At 39.4% G+C, this 21,388-nt stretch overlaps 1 protein-coding gene across 19 annotated transcripts in view; it reads left to right on the top strand.

Annotated features, from left to right (window-relative positions):
• Positions 1 to 21,388, top strand: part of LOC138739430 (phospholipid-transporting ATPase IB-like) — a 524,646-nt gene that overhangs the window by 437,452 nt on the left and 65,806 nt on the right. For all 19 annotated transcript variants that reach the window (XR_011342240.1, XM_069891443.1, XM_069891442.1 and 16 more), the window contains 3 exons: positions 1,466 to 1,527; positions 6,059 to 6,115; positions 6,686 to 6,793. Coding sequence is in view for 18 of the 19 variants with exons in the window: in XM_069891443.1 (XP_069747544.1) it covers positions 1,466 to 1,527; positions 6,059 to 6,115; positions 6,686 to 6,793 (227 nt within the window). In the remaining variant the exon portion in view is untranslated. The remainder of the gene's footprint in view (positions 1 to 1,465; positions 1,528 to 6,058; positions 6,116 to 6,685; positions 6,794 to 21,388) is intronic.

Below are 21,388 nucleotides of genomic sequence, written 5' to 3'. Positions count from 1 at the left end.
GGCATGATAGTCTCGGAAAGTACACCTCAATTACATGAGCAATTTTTTTAAAAATAGCAATACAGTTGGCGTTCTTTCGTAATTTAACTGCCCTCAGTGAGAGTAGAGGGAAGTAAACAACTTGTGAATTCCTGAATTTCATAAATATCAAGATAACTCTCTCCCATATCTCAGCCTAAACCTCCCACATATGCTTATCTGCTGTTTCCTGAACACTGTTAAACCTCAAGCAATCCATTTGATTAGGTAGAGAAAAATCACTGCTTTATATGCTCTAAGTTTGGTGTGGCCAGAATTGGATGTGGAAAAATATATTGGTGTGGATGAAATAATTGGGCTATAATCATTCTAATGTGGGGGCAGGTGTGAAGGCAATGATTGTCAAGGAGAAGGTGTCTGAAGTACTTGATTTGCTGGAGTCATTGAGATGGATGAGAATGATGGTGATTTTCGAGGGAATACCTCTGCTATCCTTCATGTTTGATAAAGGGTACCGACCCAAACTATCACCAGTATTTTTCCAATTGATCCTGCTCAATAATCTGAGCTTATCCAGCATGTTGCTTTTTTAAGCTCCTCTCTTATACAAAAATGTCCACTTCTGCCTTTTAATGAATCACTTGTTGGCCCAGGAACAGGAGTAGATAAATGCGATTAGAGGTTGGGTGTTATTTTCTTTTGATGAAGAAGCTTAGATTTGAGGAGACTTCGATCAAAATTAGGTTCCTGAGTCATTTGCACTAAAAAAAAATGTTCTGTAAGCTTAGTGAATGCTCTAGTAGTTCTGAGAGACCAAACTCCTGTTTCATATATTTATCATGCTTTAACTTTGGATGTTGAATGCCTGCAATTTGATGGTATCCACAATGAACTCCTTTTACCCGAGTGATTCAATGGTTGAACTGTAACCTTGAAACATTACCCTGCATCTGGTTGGTTTGCATGTTGTTCTGCTGGTTGATGGCTGCAGGATTCTTCTCGTTCAGACTAACAAATTGAAGAAGGAGCTGCATTTTTCCTAGCAAGTGAAAAATATTTCAACTGGAACAAACAAAAATTCCCCACACATGTACAAAAGCGCAAATTTCTCTGAAGTTTCGCACTGTACTTGGAACGCAACCTAATGACAGGAATTTTAAGTTAAGGCCAAGCACTTTCTTTCAATTTCCATCCTGAAAGCATCTGATTGATTGATCCCGTTTTCAACAGTATAACAATCAAATAACGCATCTGGGAGAAATTGTGAAATTTGTGAACTGTCATTTTTCCAAAGTGAGCATCACTGGCGTTGTAATGTAAAATAATTTAAATGTTTCAATTTCAGAAATACCGTATCAGGAAGTTTCACATGCTTTTGCGATTATTTTTATTGGTGGTGATCTAGACAGCATTCAATGTAGAATCTACAAAAAGAACTTGTACATCTAAATATTGCATTCACAGCTTTTTCATTGCCTTCTTTCAGATGCAGTTTTTATGAATGGATATGCTATGGACTATTTAGTTCTTGGGAACATTGTTTATACAGTAAGTTCATTTTTTCATATAATAGAAAATAATGTTAAGTGTTATCGCATCACCAATTATCTTTGTTAATATATTGACTTTATTTCTGCTGGCAAATATATTTGGTTGAACCAGAGATTGTTAAGTTGTGGCATGTTCATCTGCAAATTAGGATCCATTTAGCTTAACATAAACCAGTATCACAAACATTTAGACCACATGAGGCTGTTTATTCATTGAGAAAGTGGCCATGGTATTTCAACTTGAGTTATTCTATAATTTGGGCAGCATGGTTGGCATAGCAACCCCTTTACAGCGACTGTGTGGGTTTTCCCTGGGGGCTCCAGTTTCCTCCCACCATTCAAAATGAACAGGCAGCACAGACTCATGGCCGAAATGCTGTATGTCTAAATTTTTAAAAAAAATAAACGAGCTACCATCTACCAAAAAAAAACAGTCGTGTCTACACAAACTCTGGAACCATTTTGTTTTTGGTTTCAATATTAGTCATGGTTTGTTTCAGCTGGCCTACTGAGTTCCATAAAGAACACCTCTTCTTTGAAAACACAAGTGGAAAATTGTATGAATCCATAACAAAGAGAGAGAGACCCAGAGGTTATGTCCTCCCATCATGCAGGAACGTGAAGAGAAGTAAACTACATCATTTCACCTGACATTGCAAAGCACAAGCTCCAATTCATTGTCACCATAAGGGTTAAAGAAGCTAGTTTAAAGGAGCATTTTTCACATGAGGAGACATTTGGCATACCACAGATCATAGGCAAAGGGAAGCTATTCTGCTTTTCTCTTGGTAGGAGAAGTCAGACAACAGTCCTGTCCACTGACAGGGCACAAATTGAAAAGCTCAAGAAGACAGGTTACCAGTTTTTTGATTCATTATCCATTGCACAAGTTGGCAAGAAATTTTGTGGAGTCATTAATTAATTATTCCCATACTGGAAGTGGCACACCCTTCTGAGCTGGCTGGTAATGCCACTTAACTTTGGAGTGGCTGAAAGAGTAACCATCATCTCCATGGAGATCATCCAAAGTGTTTGTGTCTCTGTTGTACCAGTGCCTCCGCCACTGATGGAGCAGAACAGCGAATAACCACTGTACACCTCCATGTCCCCGATCCGAAAATGATTTGTGGGCTGCCTTCGAGAGAGTTTTTTTTGTTTAAATTTAGACATACAGCACAGTAACAGGCCATTTCAGCCCACAAGCCCATGCCTCCCAATTACACCCAATTAACCTACAACCTCCAGAGCATTTTTTTGAACAGTGGGAGGAAACAGCAACACTAACTGCTCCCCATAAAAAGTGAATCCAAGGAAAGTAGCTAATCCGCATGGAGTACCCAGCCAAGATCTGAAACCAGTGCTGACCAAATGGTCAATGGATTCATGAATATCTTCAAAATCTCATTCTGACACCTGTTTCAAACAGGCCTTAATCGCACCAGTGGCCTAAATGACTACCAATCAGTGGAACTCACATCCACAGTGGTGAACTGTTTTGTCTGCTCTGTCTGAGCAGCGACATGGATCTGTTCCAATTTGCCTACCACAGCAGATGCCTTCTCACTGGCTCTACGCAAAGTCCTAGAACATCTGGATAGCAAAGATGCATACGAAAGGTGCTCTTTATTGACTACAGTTTGGCATTCAGCCCCATCATCGCACAAAACAGATCATACCCTAATTTGTAATTGGATCCCATTCATTGCAGATAGGCAAGAACATCTCCTCCACAATCTCCATCAGCATCGGAGCACCACGGGGCTGCGTACTTAGTCCCCTTGCTCTACACCTATGACTGTGTCTCTCGGTGCAACAACAACATCATCCACAAATTTGCTGATGAAAGCAGAGTCAGCTTTGAGGAGGAAGATTGAATCCCAATGTTACCAAAATCAAGGAGCTAATTATAGATATTAGGAAAGGTAAACTAGAGGTGTATGATCCAGTGATCATTGGAACATCAGGCATGGAAAGGGTGAGCAAATTTAAATTCCTGGGTGTCACATCTCAGAGGATTTTTCCTGGATCTAATCTACTAATGCATCATGAAGAAAGCACGTTAGCGACTCTACTTTCTCAGGAATTTGAAGAGCTTTGGTATGACATCAGAAGCCTTAACAAACTTCTACAGATGAGAAGTGGAAAGTGTGTGGACTGGCTGCATCAAGGGCCAGTATGGGGACACAAATACCTCTGAATGGAACGTCCTGCAAAATGTTGTGGACTCAGCCCAGTACACCACAAGCAAAACTCTTCCCACCATTGAGAAAATCTACATGGAACACTCCCCATTGGAGAGCAACAGCAATCATCAATGATCCACATCACCGAGGACGTGCTCTGTTTTTGCTGCTGCCATCAGAAAAGGGATGTAGGTGCTACAAGACTCGTACCACCAGGTTAAGGAATAGTTATTACCCCTCCACCATCAGACTCTTGGACAAACTCAACCAGAGACTCATTTGAGGACTCAAACTTTGCACATTATTTATGACTGAATTTTTATTATTTTCTGTTTTGCCCAGTTTGTTTACATTTCTTTCTTTGTTTGCATCTCTCTCTGTTTTAATTTCTCTCTTTTGGAAATGTATCATTTCTTTTGGTTTCTTGGGTACCAATTCTGCCTGGCCCTGAGGAAAAAGATTCTCAGGGTTGTATGAAATGTCATGTACGTACTCTGACAATAAATCTGAACTTTAAACTTTGAACATTCAACTGGATCATCACAGAGGCAATATTGGAAAGAGATTTTATGTGTGTGAATGAGTAGTGCTCACCCAGAATCACCATTTTAATGGGAACTAACTTCAGAATCCACATTTGGTCCCAAGAATATTTCTGGAGCAGACTGCAGAGGTTCATTTAAAATGTGTGAGTGATCCTAAAAATTTAGCTGCTTTGCAAAAAGGAGGCATCTAAAAAATTGAATAAACAACAATTGAACAAATGCAATCCAATTTCCCTTGGCAGACAAATGAAAGAATGATTGTATCGTCGGAGTACAATCTGTGCTTCACACAGATGACATGCCAACACGTCATCACTGGAAGTGCCAGGCCTAATTTCTTGTCTTTGGGAAATTTCACTGATAAACCATAAATTTAATTCCCCTGCAAAAAAAAAAATCCATTTCCTATTAAGTGGAACTGAATTATTCCCAAGGGATGCAAAAACTTTGAATGGGGGTCTTTGTGAAAAACCAATGCAAGCGGAGCATCAGTGCTTAAAAGCTTCAAGACACTTATTAGAAGATTTAAAAGACTGTTAGCTTTGCATGGCTGTTTCTCTCCCAAGGAAAGAGAGTATGATCGGGGCAGGAAGGGTCCATTAATATGTTGGCAACTTTCCCAGGACCACAGGAGGTATAAATGAAGTTGAGGGAGGGCAGGTTGGCCTGAACTGCATTTGCTACTTTCGACAGTTTCTTGTGGTCTCTGCAGAGCAGTTCCCATGCAGGGTGTGATGCATTTGGACAGGATGCTTTCTGTGGTGGAGATACATGAGAGACTGCAGATGCTGGGATCTGAAGCTTAAAAACAATATGCTGGAACTCCAGTTTATTTTAATTTTTACTTTCTAGAATGCATCTTTAAAAATTGGTAAGATTATTTATGATGATGTCAGTAATTTTGACTCAAATGTGGGGCCCATGATTAGGAAGTTTGTAAATATGCCAAAGTTAAAGATATTGTTGACAATTAGGAAGAAACCAGTGCCTCCTGTAAATTGCCTCAATTGTGCAGCTAAGTGTTTGAATCTATTGGGAATTGTTGGGAATGTTGGAAGAATAAGATGGGATTAATATAAATGAGATTTGATGGATCAAAAATCCTGGTTCTATAATGTATGACTGTACAATATTTCTGGCTAAGAAAGCCAATGGAATATATTATTTTGCCAGTTGTTAAATATAAGACATGGGGCTTCTGCTAAGATTGTATAAAACATAAATTGGACTAAAGCTACCTACGATGTACAGTTCTCAATTCTAGTCATCACATCAGGGTAAAAAGTAGGATCTTGGGGGAAATTTAAGTTGGTGGCTAAAATTTCAGAAGGCTTAGATGTTTTTTTTTAAAAAAAGATTCAATTTTACTTAATTGAGTTCAGTCAAGGAATTTAAGGTAATCGTGGAGTTGAATGGAAGAAAGATTCCTTTAGAGGGCTGCAAATCTGGAAATCAGTGTCTGAGAAGTGACCGAGACAAAAATCCTGATTTCATCAATGAACGCTTGATGTCGGAATCTACAAGGCTGCAGTTGGACAACTACTATGCAGAATTAACCAAAGAGCTTTCTTTGTTTGGCTTGAACCCAGAATTTATCTTGGCCATAAATTCCTCAAATCTATAATATTAGGAAAAAAAATTAATAGCCCCTCCAGTCAATCCAACATCGCAAATTTAGATTCTGCATTCTATTTAATGTAAGCATTTGTTAAATACTTATTTGCAGTTAGTTTGCAATAAATTGCATCACAATCATCCACTGTGATTTATCTTAACACATTTATTACATCTCTTTCTGCAGTATGTTGTTGTAACTGTATGTTTGAAAGCTGGCCTTGAGACAACTGCTTGGTCAATGGTAAGCACAACTCGTGTTGTATATTTTAAAACCTGTACATGTTGGGAATATCACACGAGCACTTTTAATGCAGGTTCACCACTGGAATGTTGGAAAATGCAAGGGATTCTGACTTTCTGGAGGTTGTAATTTCTTCCTTCATCAAATTTTGCAATTATAAATCCTTTACTAGTGAAATATTCGCCACTCACAACTTAATATTAAACATTTGTAAAATATAATTGCAGAGTTTGTATCAAAATGATGGTTCGTGCATCTAAACAATTTAGATTAACTAGTTAACAATGTAACTATCTTACTTAACTTATGTAATTGCTTAATCCAACTATCCATGTTGTCGGTGGGATTTACACTCATGAATTTGTCATCATTTGGTGGAATATAATATTTTACACACCCAGAAATATAAAGGTTGGTTTGATTACTTGACCAATTACCACCTACCTCTTTAGCAGCCCAATGAGCTTTTGTCAAGAGTGGGAGGGAGAGAAGCAGTGTGATGACAAAGTGATAAAAGTTCTCCTAGCAGGTTGTTGTTTTATTATCTAATTTACTATTTATTTTCTCTAGTTCAATCACTTGGCAGTGTGGGGCAGCATAGTGTTGTGGTTGATCTTTTTGGCAATTTATTCAGTCATCTGGCCCACCATACCTCTGGCACCCGACATGCTTGGACAGGTAGGACATGTCTTTTCATTTGATGAAATCTGATCACATTTTCAAGCACCATTAAGGTGTTGAACTGGGGAACCATGCCAATGAAACTTTTTCAAAGCAGAAAGAAATGAACTGTAAACTTAATAGGTGATCTAAAAATGTTACTGAAGTAAAAGTATAAATGACTACTGTATTACACGGGTAGGTCAAGAAATGTGAACTCAGAAAAAATAAGCTTATTGGTTATTATTTGCTTTGTTTCATGTCAATTTTGTAAGACTTGATTTTATTCATTTTCTCAAATTTTTAGGTAGTAATTTGTGAGTTCTATAATGGCAAATTTCTTAACTCAAATGGCAAGAAAAAAAAACATAGATTAAGGACCGACAATAATCTGAGATTCAGATAATATACAAATGACCTATTTAGTTGACTGGAGCTTGTTGACTTGACAAAATGGAAAACCATGAAAAAAAAGGCTCCTCAACAGGAAAGATCACTTGTCCAACCATCCCTTTCCCAACCATCAGACTCCCCCGAACAGAAGCACAAGCTACTTTACGAGTACCTTGTATGGGAGAAAAATGTCTATCAGGTGATTATGGAGTTAAGGGGGTGCATCTCATTTTTGTTAAAATATTTATTTCTTTATTTTAAGTAGTTCTTTATTTCACCATTGATATTTTACATTTCATCCTTAAAGAAAAGAATGACACAGTAGCTGTACCACCATTTATTTAATCATTCATTCTGCTCCCACATCTAATGAGGTTGGCTTAAAAATCAACTCTGTCATCTCATTGCCTTTTATTTCATCTTTTCCAACTTAATTTTCCTCACTTCCAACTGCAAATCTTTGCTCTATCCTCTTTCTCCAAAGGCACCAGCTTTTTTTTTAATTCCCCCACTTTAGTTCCCCTTTCCATCTTGCCTGTAGTATCCTCTCCTCTTACATTGGCATCCATTCTCTTGCCTTCACAATCTCCATTTTATGTGTACAGTAAAATCCCCAGTATCTGGAATTCAAGCAACCGGTAAGCCAAGCAACTGGCAAACAAAAATTGAGGAAATAAATATTTTTTTAATTAATAAAAATTTAAATAAAAGTTTAAAATTGTAAAAGTAAATGTTCTCCAAAGCAACACACAACCCCTTGGTGAAGATGGGAGAAAACATTCAGCCAGTCATGTGCCTGGTCACACCCTGCCCGCAGCAGCTGTTTGAATAAAGTTGTGTTTGAATAAAATGGCACCGCCCAGGATGAAGAGCTGGCTGATGCCACTCGCCGCTGAGGTGAGTATCCCAAGGTCTCTCCCTATCTCTGCCTAGTAAGAGTCTTTATCTTTATTAGTATTAAATATATGGTAATGTCCCCATAAATCTTCGTCCACGAAGCCAAGCCAAAGATTAAGTATATGAGTAAGGCTTTATCTATAAACTTGAAGGATATCATTGTTCTTGTACTCACAACCTCTTGCAACGAAGATCAGCATTCCATTTGCCTTGTTGACTGGTTGGTTCATTTACATGTCAGTGACATGAGTCAAGGGGGATGTAGAACATTTCCCAGTCAATCACTATTTCAATAAGAGACATCCATTTTGGAGCAAAAAGGCAACTTCACATTTATTCCATATTAAACTGTATTTACCATGTATTTGGAAAGCACCTTGAGATATTTTTGATATTCATGATTTTCTGTAAGTAAATTATTGATAAAATGGATCCTGCTTGCATTCAAAAGCATATCCCCAGGAAAGAAATTGTACATCCTTCAGAAAATATGGCATTCATTACTGAAAACTACAGATATTTGTCAAATATTTGTCAGTTAGATTACATATGAGGTGACCTGACTCGTTTATATTTCCCACAATCTACCCTTGTATCTTTATGGCCTAGTGTTGATTGATCTGAGCCTTTTCCAGAGCTGCTCATACCTTTTGCAGCTCTCCAACTGATGGGAGTGGAGCTGTGAGTTCTGTGATAGCACTGTGAAGCAGAGCTGGCTGCAAGTGGTAGCTCAAGAGACCCTGCTTCTGCAGAACCCTGCTGGCTGCTGTCAAAGACCTTGGCAAAATGGCTCAAATATTTTGGTATGTTTACTTTAAAAAAGAACTCAAAAGGTTCTAGCAGTCAAAAGCATTAAGTAAGCAAACTACTTACCCGCACATGTATTTTTCATTAAGGTAGGTGACTTCATTCAAATCATGGTGTAGAAAACTGGGTTTCGTGGAAAGGCACAGGGGTTCCGCGGAAGAAATGGAGAGTAATAACTAAAACTTGCAATTATTGTTTTATTCAATATATTTAAATTACTTTTCACCTGTGTTTCTAAACAGTTGCCTCAACACTAACAAAACAAAATGGCATCTTGAGGCCTGATGTCAGGCTTCAAAACACCATTTTCAACCAATGAGGCTCTGATTTCTTTTGGTGCGAGGCTGGCCACATTCAAACGGGCTGGATTCTAACTTGGGTCTCTAGTTCTATAATAGCATCTTGCTATATCTAATAGCATTGCTAGCCACCCAGTTTTCATAAGCATGATTTTTATTATTGATCATTTTTTTGGGAATTATTTTGTTTGTATTCCCATGATAGTTTCATAGTTTTCACAGGTACCCTTGATGTAGCAGAAAAAAAAGATTTTCTTGCTTTTGAGTCCCCAGTGTCATAGTCCAGCCTTGATCACATATGATCATGCACACATTGTGTACAGTAAACTTTGTGTTACCTTGTACTCTGAAGCTTGTATCTCATTGGCAATATTCATACATGTGAAAGCTATATGATATGGAGCAGATATTTTATCAGCCTTCAAGATGTGCAGCTAAAAACAAATTCTTTCATTATGACGGCATTATTTCTTAGATCTTTTGGGAGCATCTGGCTTCTCTGAGCAGAGGGGAAACCAAAACCAGGCTTCTGGTGGAATGGATACGGCTGCACAAGTGTGACAAATAAAGCTAAGTTAGAAATACAGATTTTAATTTTGGTGTGGCACTCTAAAAAGAAACAAACCTAGGCTTCTCAGAATTACTAGCTGCAATTGACATTCTTTGTACCCATCCCCCCCCCTCCCCATACCTCCCACCTGCCACGTGCACCCTTAAATTTATTTGCAGCTGTTGCTGTCAAGGCAGGTGGTCTAAACTGTGCATAGCAAGCTGTATTTTTTTTCAGAGGTTACACTGGTTATTAAGAGGAAACAGAGGGCTAATTTTGGACTGACATTTTGCTCCTTCATTGGACAATGTTGCCATCATTACCCCCAAGACTGGGTAAATTTTGACCAGATTTTTGCGTATGTAATTCAAAGAGGAAGAAAAGTCCAAGTGGGGAGTATTTTTCAATAAGGGCCTTCAATATTTTCCAAGATTTGCCTGTTTAAAAATACTCTGTTTAAGTTGCGAAATATGGGTGTCATTTTCAAGAAAGCAGTCTCCAGTTACATATGGAAAGATGATGGATCACCTTCTTGATATCCTCTCATGGTGGTGGTGTCAAAGTACATCAGTGATAGAGCAAGCATAAGTTTAACATGTTTAAAACTATAGTAGAGTCATTAATGATCAGCTGAAGATGATTGAACCTAGGAGATGACCAAGAGGAACTCCACTGATACCTGAAGCTCCTATTACCGGCGTAATAAAATGAAACTGAACCTTTGAATTAGGAGCAGGAATGAGCCACTCCACTCTTTAAGTCTCTTTCATTTAATTATTCACTTGGTTTTCAAGAATCTATCCACCTTTGCTCAAAAAATATTCAAAGATTCTAAAAACTCATCCTTGAAGAGGACAAAAAAATCTGTCTTAAATGGGTGTCCTTCTTGCTTAAAAAAAAGGTGACATTTCATTCTAAACTCTTCCACAAGATGAAATATTCCCTCCACATCGTCCCTCTTGTAACTTCTCAGGGTCATGTATTTTAGATGCCCTCTCTCACTCCAATAAACTCCAGCATGCACAAGCCTAGCCGGTCCAAACGAGACAAGCCTTCCATTTCTGGAATCAGTGTGCTACCATCCTTCATTCAGCGTGGATGTTAGCATGTTGATCCCTGAAATCCCATTCAAAATACTCTCCAATGTCAGCTTAACCATAATCTTTTACATTCAATTTTCCTCAGAATAAACAATAACATTCTATTAGTTTCCTAGAACTTTTGAGAGTCTTACACTGGGATTTGCGATCCTCTGCTCTCTGAATCTTAAAGCTCTGCATTCTCTCATCATTTATATTATACATTTTTTTTAAATTTTCCTGCCAAAATAGGCAATTGAATGCTTTTCCATGATGTGTTCAATTTATCAGTTATTTTCCCACCAACTTAACCTCTGTACGTTCTATTGCAGCCTTTTATATCCTCTTTACAACTTACTTTCCCCCATCTGTAAAATTATACTCAGGCACATTTTCTCAGGCTTTCCATTTGCTTTGGTTGCATGTAACATAAAATGAGAAATGACCCAGCACACAATGTACAATGAATGCGGCAGAGAGTTTAGACAGTTATTTTGCACCTGTCTTCAGCTACCCATCCCAGGACAGCTGTTCTGTGCTTTGTATAGTTTATTGAAGCATTTGCAGGCTTGTAAGGCATACTTGCAGCCTGTTTCTTTTATCACATTCTATAAAGTTGCTTCGTTTTTTCCACTTTCATTCACTTTCCCAGTATATTGTCAGTTATTTTAATTAAACTTGGCTGATTATAGAATTCCTATGTGGAATAAGAAAAGTAAAAAATGTTCTCATCAGTTGCAAGGAAGATTCCCCCATCAAGTTATTTGTTACTCTCATTCAAAACGGAGATTGATAGTAACTTGTATATTAAGAGAATCCAGGAATGTGGGGTTAGTGCTAAAATAATGGGACCAAATGGGCAACTATGATTTGGGTCAGCAGCTTGTGCAAATGCAACCTGTCAGCTGTTCAGGTTTTATTGTGCAAAAGTTTTAACAGAAATGATGAGGTCAGTAGATAATAATCAGTAGATAATAAATGTATCAAGCATAGCTAACTGCAAAATAGAGACAAAGAAGATATGTTTATACCAATGGAATCTTAATTTGTGATGATTTGACAAATTAAAATTGTGGTGCTTCAAGAATTTGCACAGACCTTGAAAAACTACTGCCATGAGAGGTGATATGCTGAACAGCTGGCATGTTAAAAATTTGAGATACTCCATCCCTGATACAGTTGCTAAGTATTGAAGCTTGACATCTCTTGGCTGTAAGACTTCTGAGAATTGTGTTTAAGCAGCATATTTGTTTCTTGTCCTGGCACAAAACAGGCCAAATGTGCTTAATGGTTCTCCACAGATTTTTTTTGGAATGTAAATTAGTTTGAGTAATTTTCTGTAACTGATCAGTTAGGTAAATCTTAATGCTAGCGTAGACAAATGTAAACGAACTAATTGCTACTCTTGCTCTATCAATGGTATCTTTTAACTACAGTTGGCGTGTAAAGTGGGATCCAAAAAGTCTAAATCAATAACAATGAATAAGATTCGCAATTGTTTTTGTACATCAAGATTCTGAAGCATGATTTTAGGGTTATGTATTGGCCTGTCAAGATACTCCGCCATTTAACAAGATCATGACTGATCTTGCTCTGGACTCAACTACTTGCCTTTTTCCCACAGTCTTAAATTCAACTCTCTTTTATATAATTCAGGGTTTTAAACTTGCATATACTGTAAGTCAATTTGTTTAACCTGATTGATTAAATCTAATCTTTTCTTATTAGTCTTCTTTATATTAGCTGTATAAGAGATAATTTGTCCTCTAAGATATGTTTTCATAGTTTCCCATACAATCAGGTTAGAAACTGTTGAAGAAGAATTTGTATTAAAAAAAAATTAATTTGGTCTTCCAGGAATTTCAAAAAACCATTATCTGAAAGAAAGGTAGAATTAAAACACCAATTCTTCTTTATAGAAGGAGAATCAAGAAAATTCAAAGACAAGATAACAAGAGCATGGTCAGATATCACAAGATTTGGTTGAAGCAATCAATTAATTTTCTATTAAAACATAATCAATCCAAGAATAAGAACAGTGATAGGATGAAAAAAATACCAAACATCTGAAATACCAAAATTTGTTTAAAAACTAATGAATTACAGCAGCAGATTTACTCAAAGTAGCAAGTTTCAGATCCACAATTAAAATCTCCCCCCACAACAGTGACTAAAAACTTCAATCTGGTAGGGAGAAAAAAACTTACAAAAAATTCTGGATTATCAGTGTTAGGGGCATATATATTAGCAAAAATTACCATTTTATTATATAGTTTATCTGTAAGAATAATATAACAGGGGCATGTCCATGTGAAGGACTTACACAGACATGTTTTTATTGAGCTCTCTGTGAAGAGTATCAAATAGACTGTTAAAATCTTAACATTAAGAATTCTTTTCATCAAAAAATGGACCAAAAGAACAAAGCAGCAGAAAACAAAAACAGAGGAAGTTTCTACTAAGATAAGAACATCAAATGAAAGCCTGAAAGGGAGCAGCGTAAGAGTAGCCTCAGGACCAGTGGACCCCGGCAGAGCTGGGGGGGTCAGGACAAGAATTAAATATTATCCTGGAGAAAATAGAAAACTTGAGCAATCGATTTGTAGACATCAAAACTGTAATGAGAGACATGTCTGAAAGGATGACTGAAATTAAAGAAATTGTTGAAGACTTGATGGGAAGAGTGAACCAAGCAGAAATAGACTTGGTAAAAACACAAAATGAGCTAAAAGCTTTGGTAAAAGGTGAGAAGAAATGGGGAGTTGGACAGACAAGGACTGCTGGACAAGATCGACCACATGGAGAATTTTAGCAGATGAAATCATGTTCAAATTATTGAACTGAAAGAAGGGATCGAGGGGAGAGATTTGGTGAACTTCTTTGAAACGTGGGTCTTGCGAGTGCTGGGAGAAGACAAATTCAGGGAAAAATTACATTAAAAGGGTTCAACAGACAACAGACCCTCAGACCCAGAAGAGTTGGTGATCAGTGACCATGATTGGTCCTGGTAAGACTTTTGAGTTACTGGGAGTGGGAGGCAATTCTGGGAGCAGTATATGAATACTCTAAGCAAAATTATGGCCCGTCCGAGATTGACCATGAAAAACAATTTTTTCAAGAATTTAGTCCTACTTTTATTAAGCAAAGTAAGGTGTTTGATGATGTAAGAAGACAAATGCATTCTAAAAACTTGAAATACTCGATGATATACCCTGCGACTCTGAGGGTCAAAGTAGCAGAAAGTAATCAATGATTTTTCAAGACTGAGAACGAGGTGAAAGACTTCTTGTGAGGTTAATTAAAAGAATGAGGTTTACAAAGAAGAAAATTATGAAGCATGTTTACAATGGAACTATGTAAAGGTTGTATTTTTAAACCATTTTGTATCTATTGTTGAAAAGGAAATTTTATTGAAATGTTCACAGGGAGTTCAGTGAAGAGCGAAAATTTGGGAAAAGTAGTAGCAGGGTGGAGACTTCAGTCTAAGGGGAGAATGGGAGAGAAGTGTCAATAAAAGATGGTGCTAAAGGGAGGGGTTCTTCTTCCTCGAGAGTTTCCATGGGCTTTCAGGGTTTCCTGTTTACATCTCTGTCAGGGAAGGGACATTGTATGTGTTCTTTAAAGGGGAAAGATCACTATTATTTAAACAACTGAAAAGGTTTTATTGTTAAACAATATTTGTTTAAATGAAAAAGCACACAAATGCTAGAGAAACTCAGCAGGTCAAACAGTGCCTTTATGTAGCAAAGATAAAGATCCATCACCAATGTTTTGGGCTTGAGCCCTTCATCAAGGTATGGGGGAACATGAGAGAGGTCCGAACAAAAGGGGGAAGAGGGACGGTGTGGGTGGGGAAGGTGGGAGATGATAGGTGGAGGGGGCAGGGAGGACAGCAGGAAGGGGGAGGAGTCTAGGCTAGATGGAGAGAGAAAGGAATTAGGAACTGGAATGACTAGTTAAAAGGGGAGGAGGGGGGGGAGAAAGGTGAGCTGATTAGTGAAATGCAATGCCCTGGGGTTGGAGAGTGCCCAGACAAAAAATGAGGTGTTGTTCCTCCAATCTGCAGATGGTCAGGGTGGGGTAGTGTGAAAGACCATGGTCAGGCATGTGAGCTTGAGAGTGTGACTTAGAATTGAAATGGTCCACTACGGGGAGGTCGCTTTTGTTGCGGACAGAGAGGAGGTCCTGGGCGAAGTGATCTCCTAATCTGCGACCGGTCTTTCCGATGTAGAGAAGGCCACAGAGGGTGCACTGGATGCAGTAAATGAGTTCTTTGGAGGTACAGGTGAAGTTTGCTTCACCTTGAAAGGTCTGTTTGGGATCTTGGCCCGTGGTGAAGGAGGAGGTGTGGGTGCAGGTATTACACCTACGACCACAATGGACAGTGCCAGAAGGGTGATGGTAGGGAGGGAAGAGTACACGAGGGAGTCACAGAGGGAGCGGTCCCTGTGGAAGGCTGAGAGGAAAGGAGAAGAAAAAATGTGTCTGGTGGTGGGGTCCTGTAGTAAGTACTGGAAATTCCAATGGATAACATGTTGGATGAGGAGGCTGGTGGAGTGGTAGGAGAGAACAAGGGGATTTCTGAGTTTATTGTTTCTAGGGGCGGGGGAGCTAGGGCAGATGAACGTAGAATGGAGGAGATCCGGGTGAGGGCCATTTACTAGGATGATTCCTGGAATGCAAGGGCTAATGTACAAAGAGTATTTGGCATCTCTTGGGTTGTATTCATTGGAGTATAGGCGAATGAGAGGAGATCTCATAGAGGCATTTAAAATTTTGAAAGGTTTAGATAGGGTAGAAACATAGAAACATAGAAGATAGGAGCAGCAGTAGGTCATTCGACCCTTCGAGCCTGCTCCGCCATTCAACGAGATCATGGCTGATCTTAAAGTTCAGTACCCCATCCCTGCCTTCTCTCCATAACCTTTAATACCCTTATACTGAAGAAATAGATCTAATTCCCTCTTAAATAGATTTAATGAACCTGCCTTCACTGCCCTCTGTGGCAATGAATTCCACAGATTCACCACCCTCTGGGTATAGAAATTCCTCCTCATCTTGGTCCTAAATGGTTTACCTATTATCCTCAAACCATGGCCCTGGGTTCTGGATTTTCCCATCATTGGAAACATCCCATCTGCATCCATTCTGTCCAGTCCTGCCAGAATTTTATATGTCTCTATGAGACATATAAATCTTCTAAACTCCAGGGAGTACAATCCCAATTTGCACAATCTTTCCTCATAAGTCACTCCTGCCATTCCAGGTATCAGCCTGGTGAATCGCCTCTGCACTCCCTCCATTGCAAGAACATCCTTCCTTAGATAAGGTGACCAAAACTGCACACAATACTCCAGGTGTGGTCTCACCAAGGCCCTGCACAGCTGCAGTAAGGTATCCTTGTTCCTATACTCAAACCCTCTTGATATGAAGGCCAACATACCATTTGCCTTTTTAACCGTATGCTGTACCTGCATGCTCGCCTTCAGAGACTGAAGTACAAGTACCCCTAGGTCTCTCTGCACTTCCCCATCTCTTAATCTATTGCCATTCAAATAGTAATCTGCCCTCCGGTTTGTATTACCAAAGTGGATAACCTCACATTTATCCACATTGTAGTGCATTTGCCATGTATCTGCCCAGTCCCTCAATTTATCCAAATCACACTGGAACTTCCTGACCCCCTCTTCCATGCACACAACCCCTCCTAGCTTAGTGTCATCTGCAAATTTGGAGATATTACATCCAATCCCCGCATCCAGATCATTAATGTAAATTATGAACAGCTGGGGTCCCAGTACAGATCCCTGTGGTACCCCACTGGTCACCGCCTGCCACTCAGAAAATGAGCCATTTATCCCAACTCTCTGTCTTCTACCTGCCAGCCAGTTCTCAATCCACATCAATACTTTGCCCCCAATCCCATGAGCCTTGATTTTGGAAGCCAGTCATTTATGCGGGACCTTATCAAAGGCCTTTTGGAAGTCCAGGTACACCACATCCACTGGCTCTCCCCCATCTATTTTACCTGTCACCATCTCAAAGAATTCCAATAGATTTGTCAAGCACGATTTACCTTTTGTAAATCCATGTTGACTCCGTCCGATCCCTTCTCTGCTAGTCGTATGCTCCACTATTTCATCCTTAATAATGGATTCCATCATTTTGCCCACTACTGATGTAAGGCTCACAGGCCGATAATTCCCCGCTTTTTCTCTACCCCCCTTTTTAAATAGTGGGGTAACATTAGCTACCCTCCAATCCATGGGTACTGATCCTGAGTCTATCAAGTTCTGGAAAATAATTCTTAAAGCATCTGCTATCTGAATGGCCACTTACTTGAGTACCCTAGGATGTAGATTATCAAACATCCTTGAGAGGTTATTTGTATCCTCTCTTGTAAAAACAGAACTAAAGTAAGAATTTAATTGGTCTGCCATTTCCTTATTCCCCATTATATATTCCCCTGATTCCGACTGCAAAGGACCTACTCTGGATTTCACCAATCTTTTCCTCTTGACATATTTATAAAAGCTTTTGCAGTCGGTTTTTATATTTGCCGCAGGCCTACTTTCGTAATTTACTTTTGCTCTCTTGATTAATCCCTTTGTCCTCCTTTGGTGCATCTTGAACTGCTCCCAGTCTTCGGTTGCGGTACTTTTTTTGGCCAATTGATATGCTCTCTGTTTGGACCCAATGCTGTCTCTAATTTCCCTTGTTATCCATGGTTGAATCACCTTTTTTGGTTTATTTTTATGCCAAACCGGTATAAACGATTTTTGCAATTTCTCCATTAGATCTGTGAATGCTTTCCATTGTCTATCCACAGTCAATTCCCCCATAAACACCACCCAATCAATCTTACTCAACTCCCGTCTCATACCACCATAATTCCCTTTATTTAAATTCAGGACCTTAGTCTTGGTTTTAATTTCATAACTCTCCATGTCGAGTGAGAATTCGATCATATTGTGATCGCTCCTACCCAAAGGGCCTCGCACAACAAGATTGCTGATTAGCCCCTTATCATTGCATAATACCCAATCTAAAATGGCCTGCTCCCGAGTTGGTTCCTCGACATATTGGTCTAGATAACCGTCCCGTAAACATTCAAGGAATTCCTCCTCCTCTGTATTTTTACCAATTTGACTAGTCCAATCTATATGCAAATTAAAGTCTCCCATGATGACAGCTGTTCCCTTATTGCACGCTTTTCTAATTTCTCTTTTAATCCCTTCTCTACACTACTATTTGGAGGCCTATATACCACCCCCACTAACGTTTTCCGCCCCTTCCTATTCCTCAGTTCTACCCATATAGATTCCGCATCTTCTGAGTTAATATCCTTCCTGTCAATTGTGTCGGTCCCTTCTCTCACCATCAATACTACCCCACCCCCTTTTCTTTCTTGCCGATTCCTCCTAAATATCGTATACCCCGAGATGTTAAGTTCCCAGGCTTGCCCACCCTGCAGCCATGTTTCTGTAATCCCAATCAAATCATATTTGTTTATCTCAATTTCCACAGCTAATTCATCTACCTTGTTCCGAATGCTTCTTGCATTAAGATATAAAGCCTTCAGATTTGCTTTTTTTCACCCTATTTGCTCTTTCTGATTTTTTACTTTCGCTGCCTAACCTAACTTTTCCTGTTTTATCTTTTCTGTCCTTTGCCCTATCATACAGGTTCCCACCCCCCTGCCAAATTAGTTTAAACCGCACCAGACGGCTGTACCAAACCTAGCTGCCAATATATTGACCCCTTTTGGGTTTAGGTGTAACCCATCCTTCTTGTAGAAGTCATGCCTTCCCCAAAAGAGATCCCAATGATCCAAGAAGCCAAAACCCTGTCCTTTACACCAGCCCCTCAGCCACACATTCATTTTTCTTAACCTTCCATTTTTGTCCTCAGTTGCACTTGGCACAGGTAGCAAACCAGAGATCACCACCCTGGCCGTCCTATTTCTTAGTTTTTGTCCTAGCTCTCTGTAATCCTTTTTCAGTACTTCCTCCTTTTTATCTATGTCATTGGTACCCACATGTACCAAGACATCAGGCTGTTCGCCTTCCCCTTTTAGAATACCCTGGACCCGATTTGAGATATCCCGCACCCGCACACCATGCGGGCATACCTATCTGGCTCACAGAATCTCCTGTCTGTATTTCGGACAATGGAGTCCCCAATGACCACTGCATTCCTCTTTACCTTTTGGTCCACCATGCCAGCCTCAGTGCCAGCGACCTGGTCACTGCTGCCAGCTTCTGTCAGGTCATCTCCCTCAACAGCATCCAACAAAATATACCTGTTACTGAGAGGGATAGTCACAGGTGTGCTCTCCGTTTTCCTGGTATTTTTCTTCCCACCCCTGACAATTAGATGTGGGTAAGATCTTTCCCTTGGTGGGTGAATCAAGGACAAAGGGTCATAGTCTGAAATTTAGAGATTAACCATATAAAATAGAGGTTAGGAAGAATTTCTTTAGCCAGAGGGTCATGAATCTGTGGAACTCACTGCCACATACAGCAGTGGAAGCCAGATCACTGGGAGTATTTAAACAAGAAATAGACAAGTATCTCATTAGTGAGGGCATCAAGGGATATGGGGAAAAGGCCGGAAATTGGAACTAGTGTAGAGTGGCTTAGTGTAGATTAATGGAACAGACTCAATGGGCCTAGTGGCCTGCTTCTGTTCCTTTGTCTTGTGCTCTTGGCAGGTAAAGGCAGAGAAATCATCTTGGATAATAAATGCAATAAAAACAGGCTGATATAACATATAATCAAAAAGAAATAAATGATATTTTTAGACAATATTATATGAAACTATGTGAATCAGAAATATTAGGAGATGGATGAATTTTTAACAAATATTAAACTTCTAAAATAAGAAGATAGAGAATGGGTTGATTTAGATGCCCCTTTTACAAGAGAAGAAATTGAGAGAGCTTTGGACACTTTACAAGCTATTAAATCTCTGGGGGAGGATGGGTTTCCTCTTAAGTTGCATAGAAAATTTAAAGATTTATCGATGCCTCTTATGATGGATGTATTGGACCAGGCAGTGGAGACCCAGATCCTCCCAGAATCTTTCTCAATTGCTATGATAACAGTATTACCGAAGAAAGATAAAGACCCATTAAAAACTTCATCATATAGACTGATATCACTTCTGAATGCTGATTATAAAAAATATTGACAAAGGTGCTAGCTAATAGATTGAGATAATATCTACCAAAATTAATACATACAGATCAAGTGGGATTTGTTAAAGGAAGACACTCTTCAAAGAGTCTGTGTAAACTATTTAATACATATGGCAAAATCAAAGTTGAATCCTCCCCAGACACAGAAAAAGCATTCGACCATTTAGGTCTTTTTTATTTAAAACATTAGAAAATTTTGATATAGGCAGAAAATTTATAGATTGGATAAAAACTTCTTATCATAAACTACAAGCCAAAATTATAACTAATAATCAGATATCAGCATTTTTTCTCTTGAGTAGATCAAGTAGACAAGGGTGTCCTCTGTCCCTAGCACTTTTTATCCTAGCGATTGAACCATTGACAGAGATTAGAAGAAGAGATCCGGATATTAAGGGCTTCAAAGTTGAGCAGGAAGAACATAAAATTAGCTTATATATATGGTAATGTGGTATTATACATGTCTGACCCAGCTGAATCCTTGGTAAAATTACAAAGAATATTAGAAAAATATGGAAGAGTATCAGTGAGATTATGTCACTGACAATTCTTGATTATGAAAGATATCAAAAAAGTAGTAGATTTAAATGGAAGATAAATGGAATCAAATATTTAGGAATAATGATGGATTGTAGCATTTGCGTTATATGATCTCAGAGAAGAATGACACTCACCAAAGCCTTGGAAAATGAGATTGGTTTATTGCTCTGGCCATTGCGCTTATATGAGCCGCAGACACTGACGTCAGGAGCGTCAGCCTGGGATTAGACGGCATTCCCACCAGAGTTCCCCATCATCCCGCCATGCAAAGGTCACCTGGGACGACAGATGGTGTCACCTCCCCAGGTCCACGCGGTTGCCACATTCATTGGCCATCATCAGAGTGCCGGCCTGGGATTAGCCGGCATTCTCACCAGAATTCCCCATCTTCCCGCTGTGTGGCAGTCACCTGGGATGACAGCTGATGTCACCCCCGGTCCACGTATTCGTCGACCATTTTGCGGGCAGGTCTGTGTCTCTGAAATATTTTGCTTGAGGAAAAATTGACATTTGCCCAACTGAAAAACCTCACAAAGATAAGCGTATACAGAGCCATTATCATACCCACACTCCTGTTCGGCTCCGAATCATGGGTCCTCTACCGGCATCACCTACGGCTCCTAGAACGCTTCCACCAGCGTTGTCTCCGCTCCATCCTCAACATTCATTGGAGCGCTTTCATCCCTAACGTCAAAGTACTCGAGATGGCAGAGGTCGACAGCATCGAGTCCACGCTGCTGAAGATCCAGCTGCGCTGGGTGGGTCATGTCTCCAGAATGGAGGACCATCACCTTCCCAAGATCGTGTTATATGGCGAGCTCTCCACTGGCTACAGTGACAGAGGTGCAC

This window comes from Narcine bancroftii, chromosome 7 (genome assembly GCF_036971445.1).
Source record: "Narcine bancroftii isolate sNarBan1 chromosome 7, sNarBan1.hap1, whole genome shotgun sequence".
Lineage (NCBI taxonomy): Eukaryota > Metazoa > Chordata > Chondrichthyes > Torpediniformes > Narcinidae > Narcine > Narcine bancroftii.
This window is presented reverse-complemented; position numbering and strand designations above follow the sequence as displayed.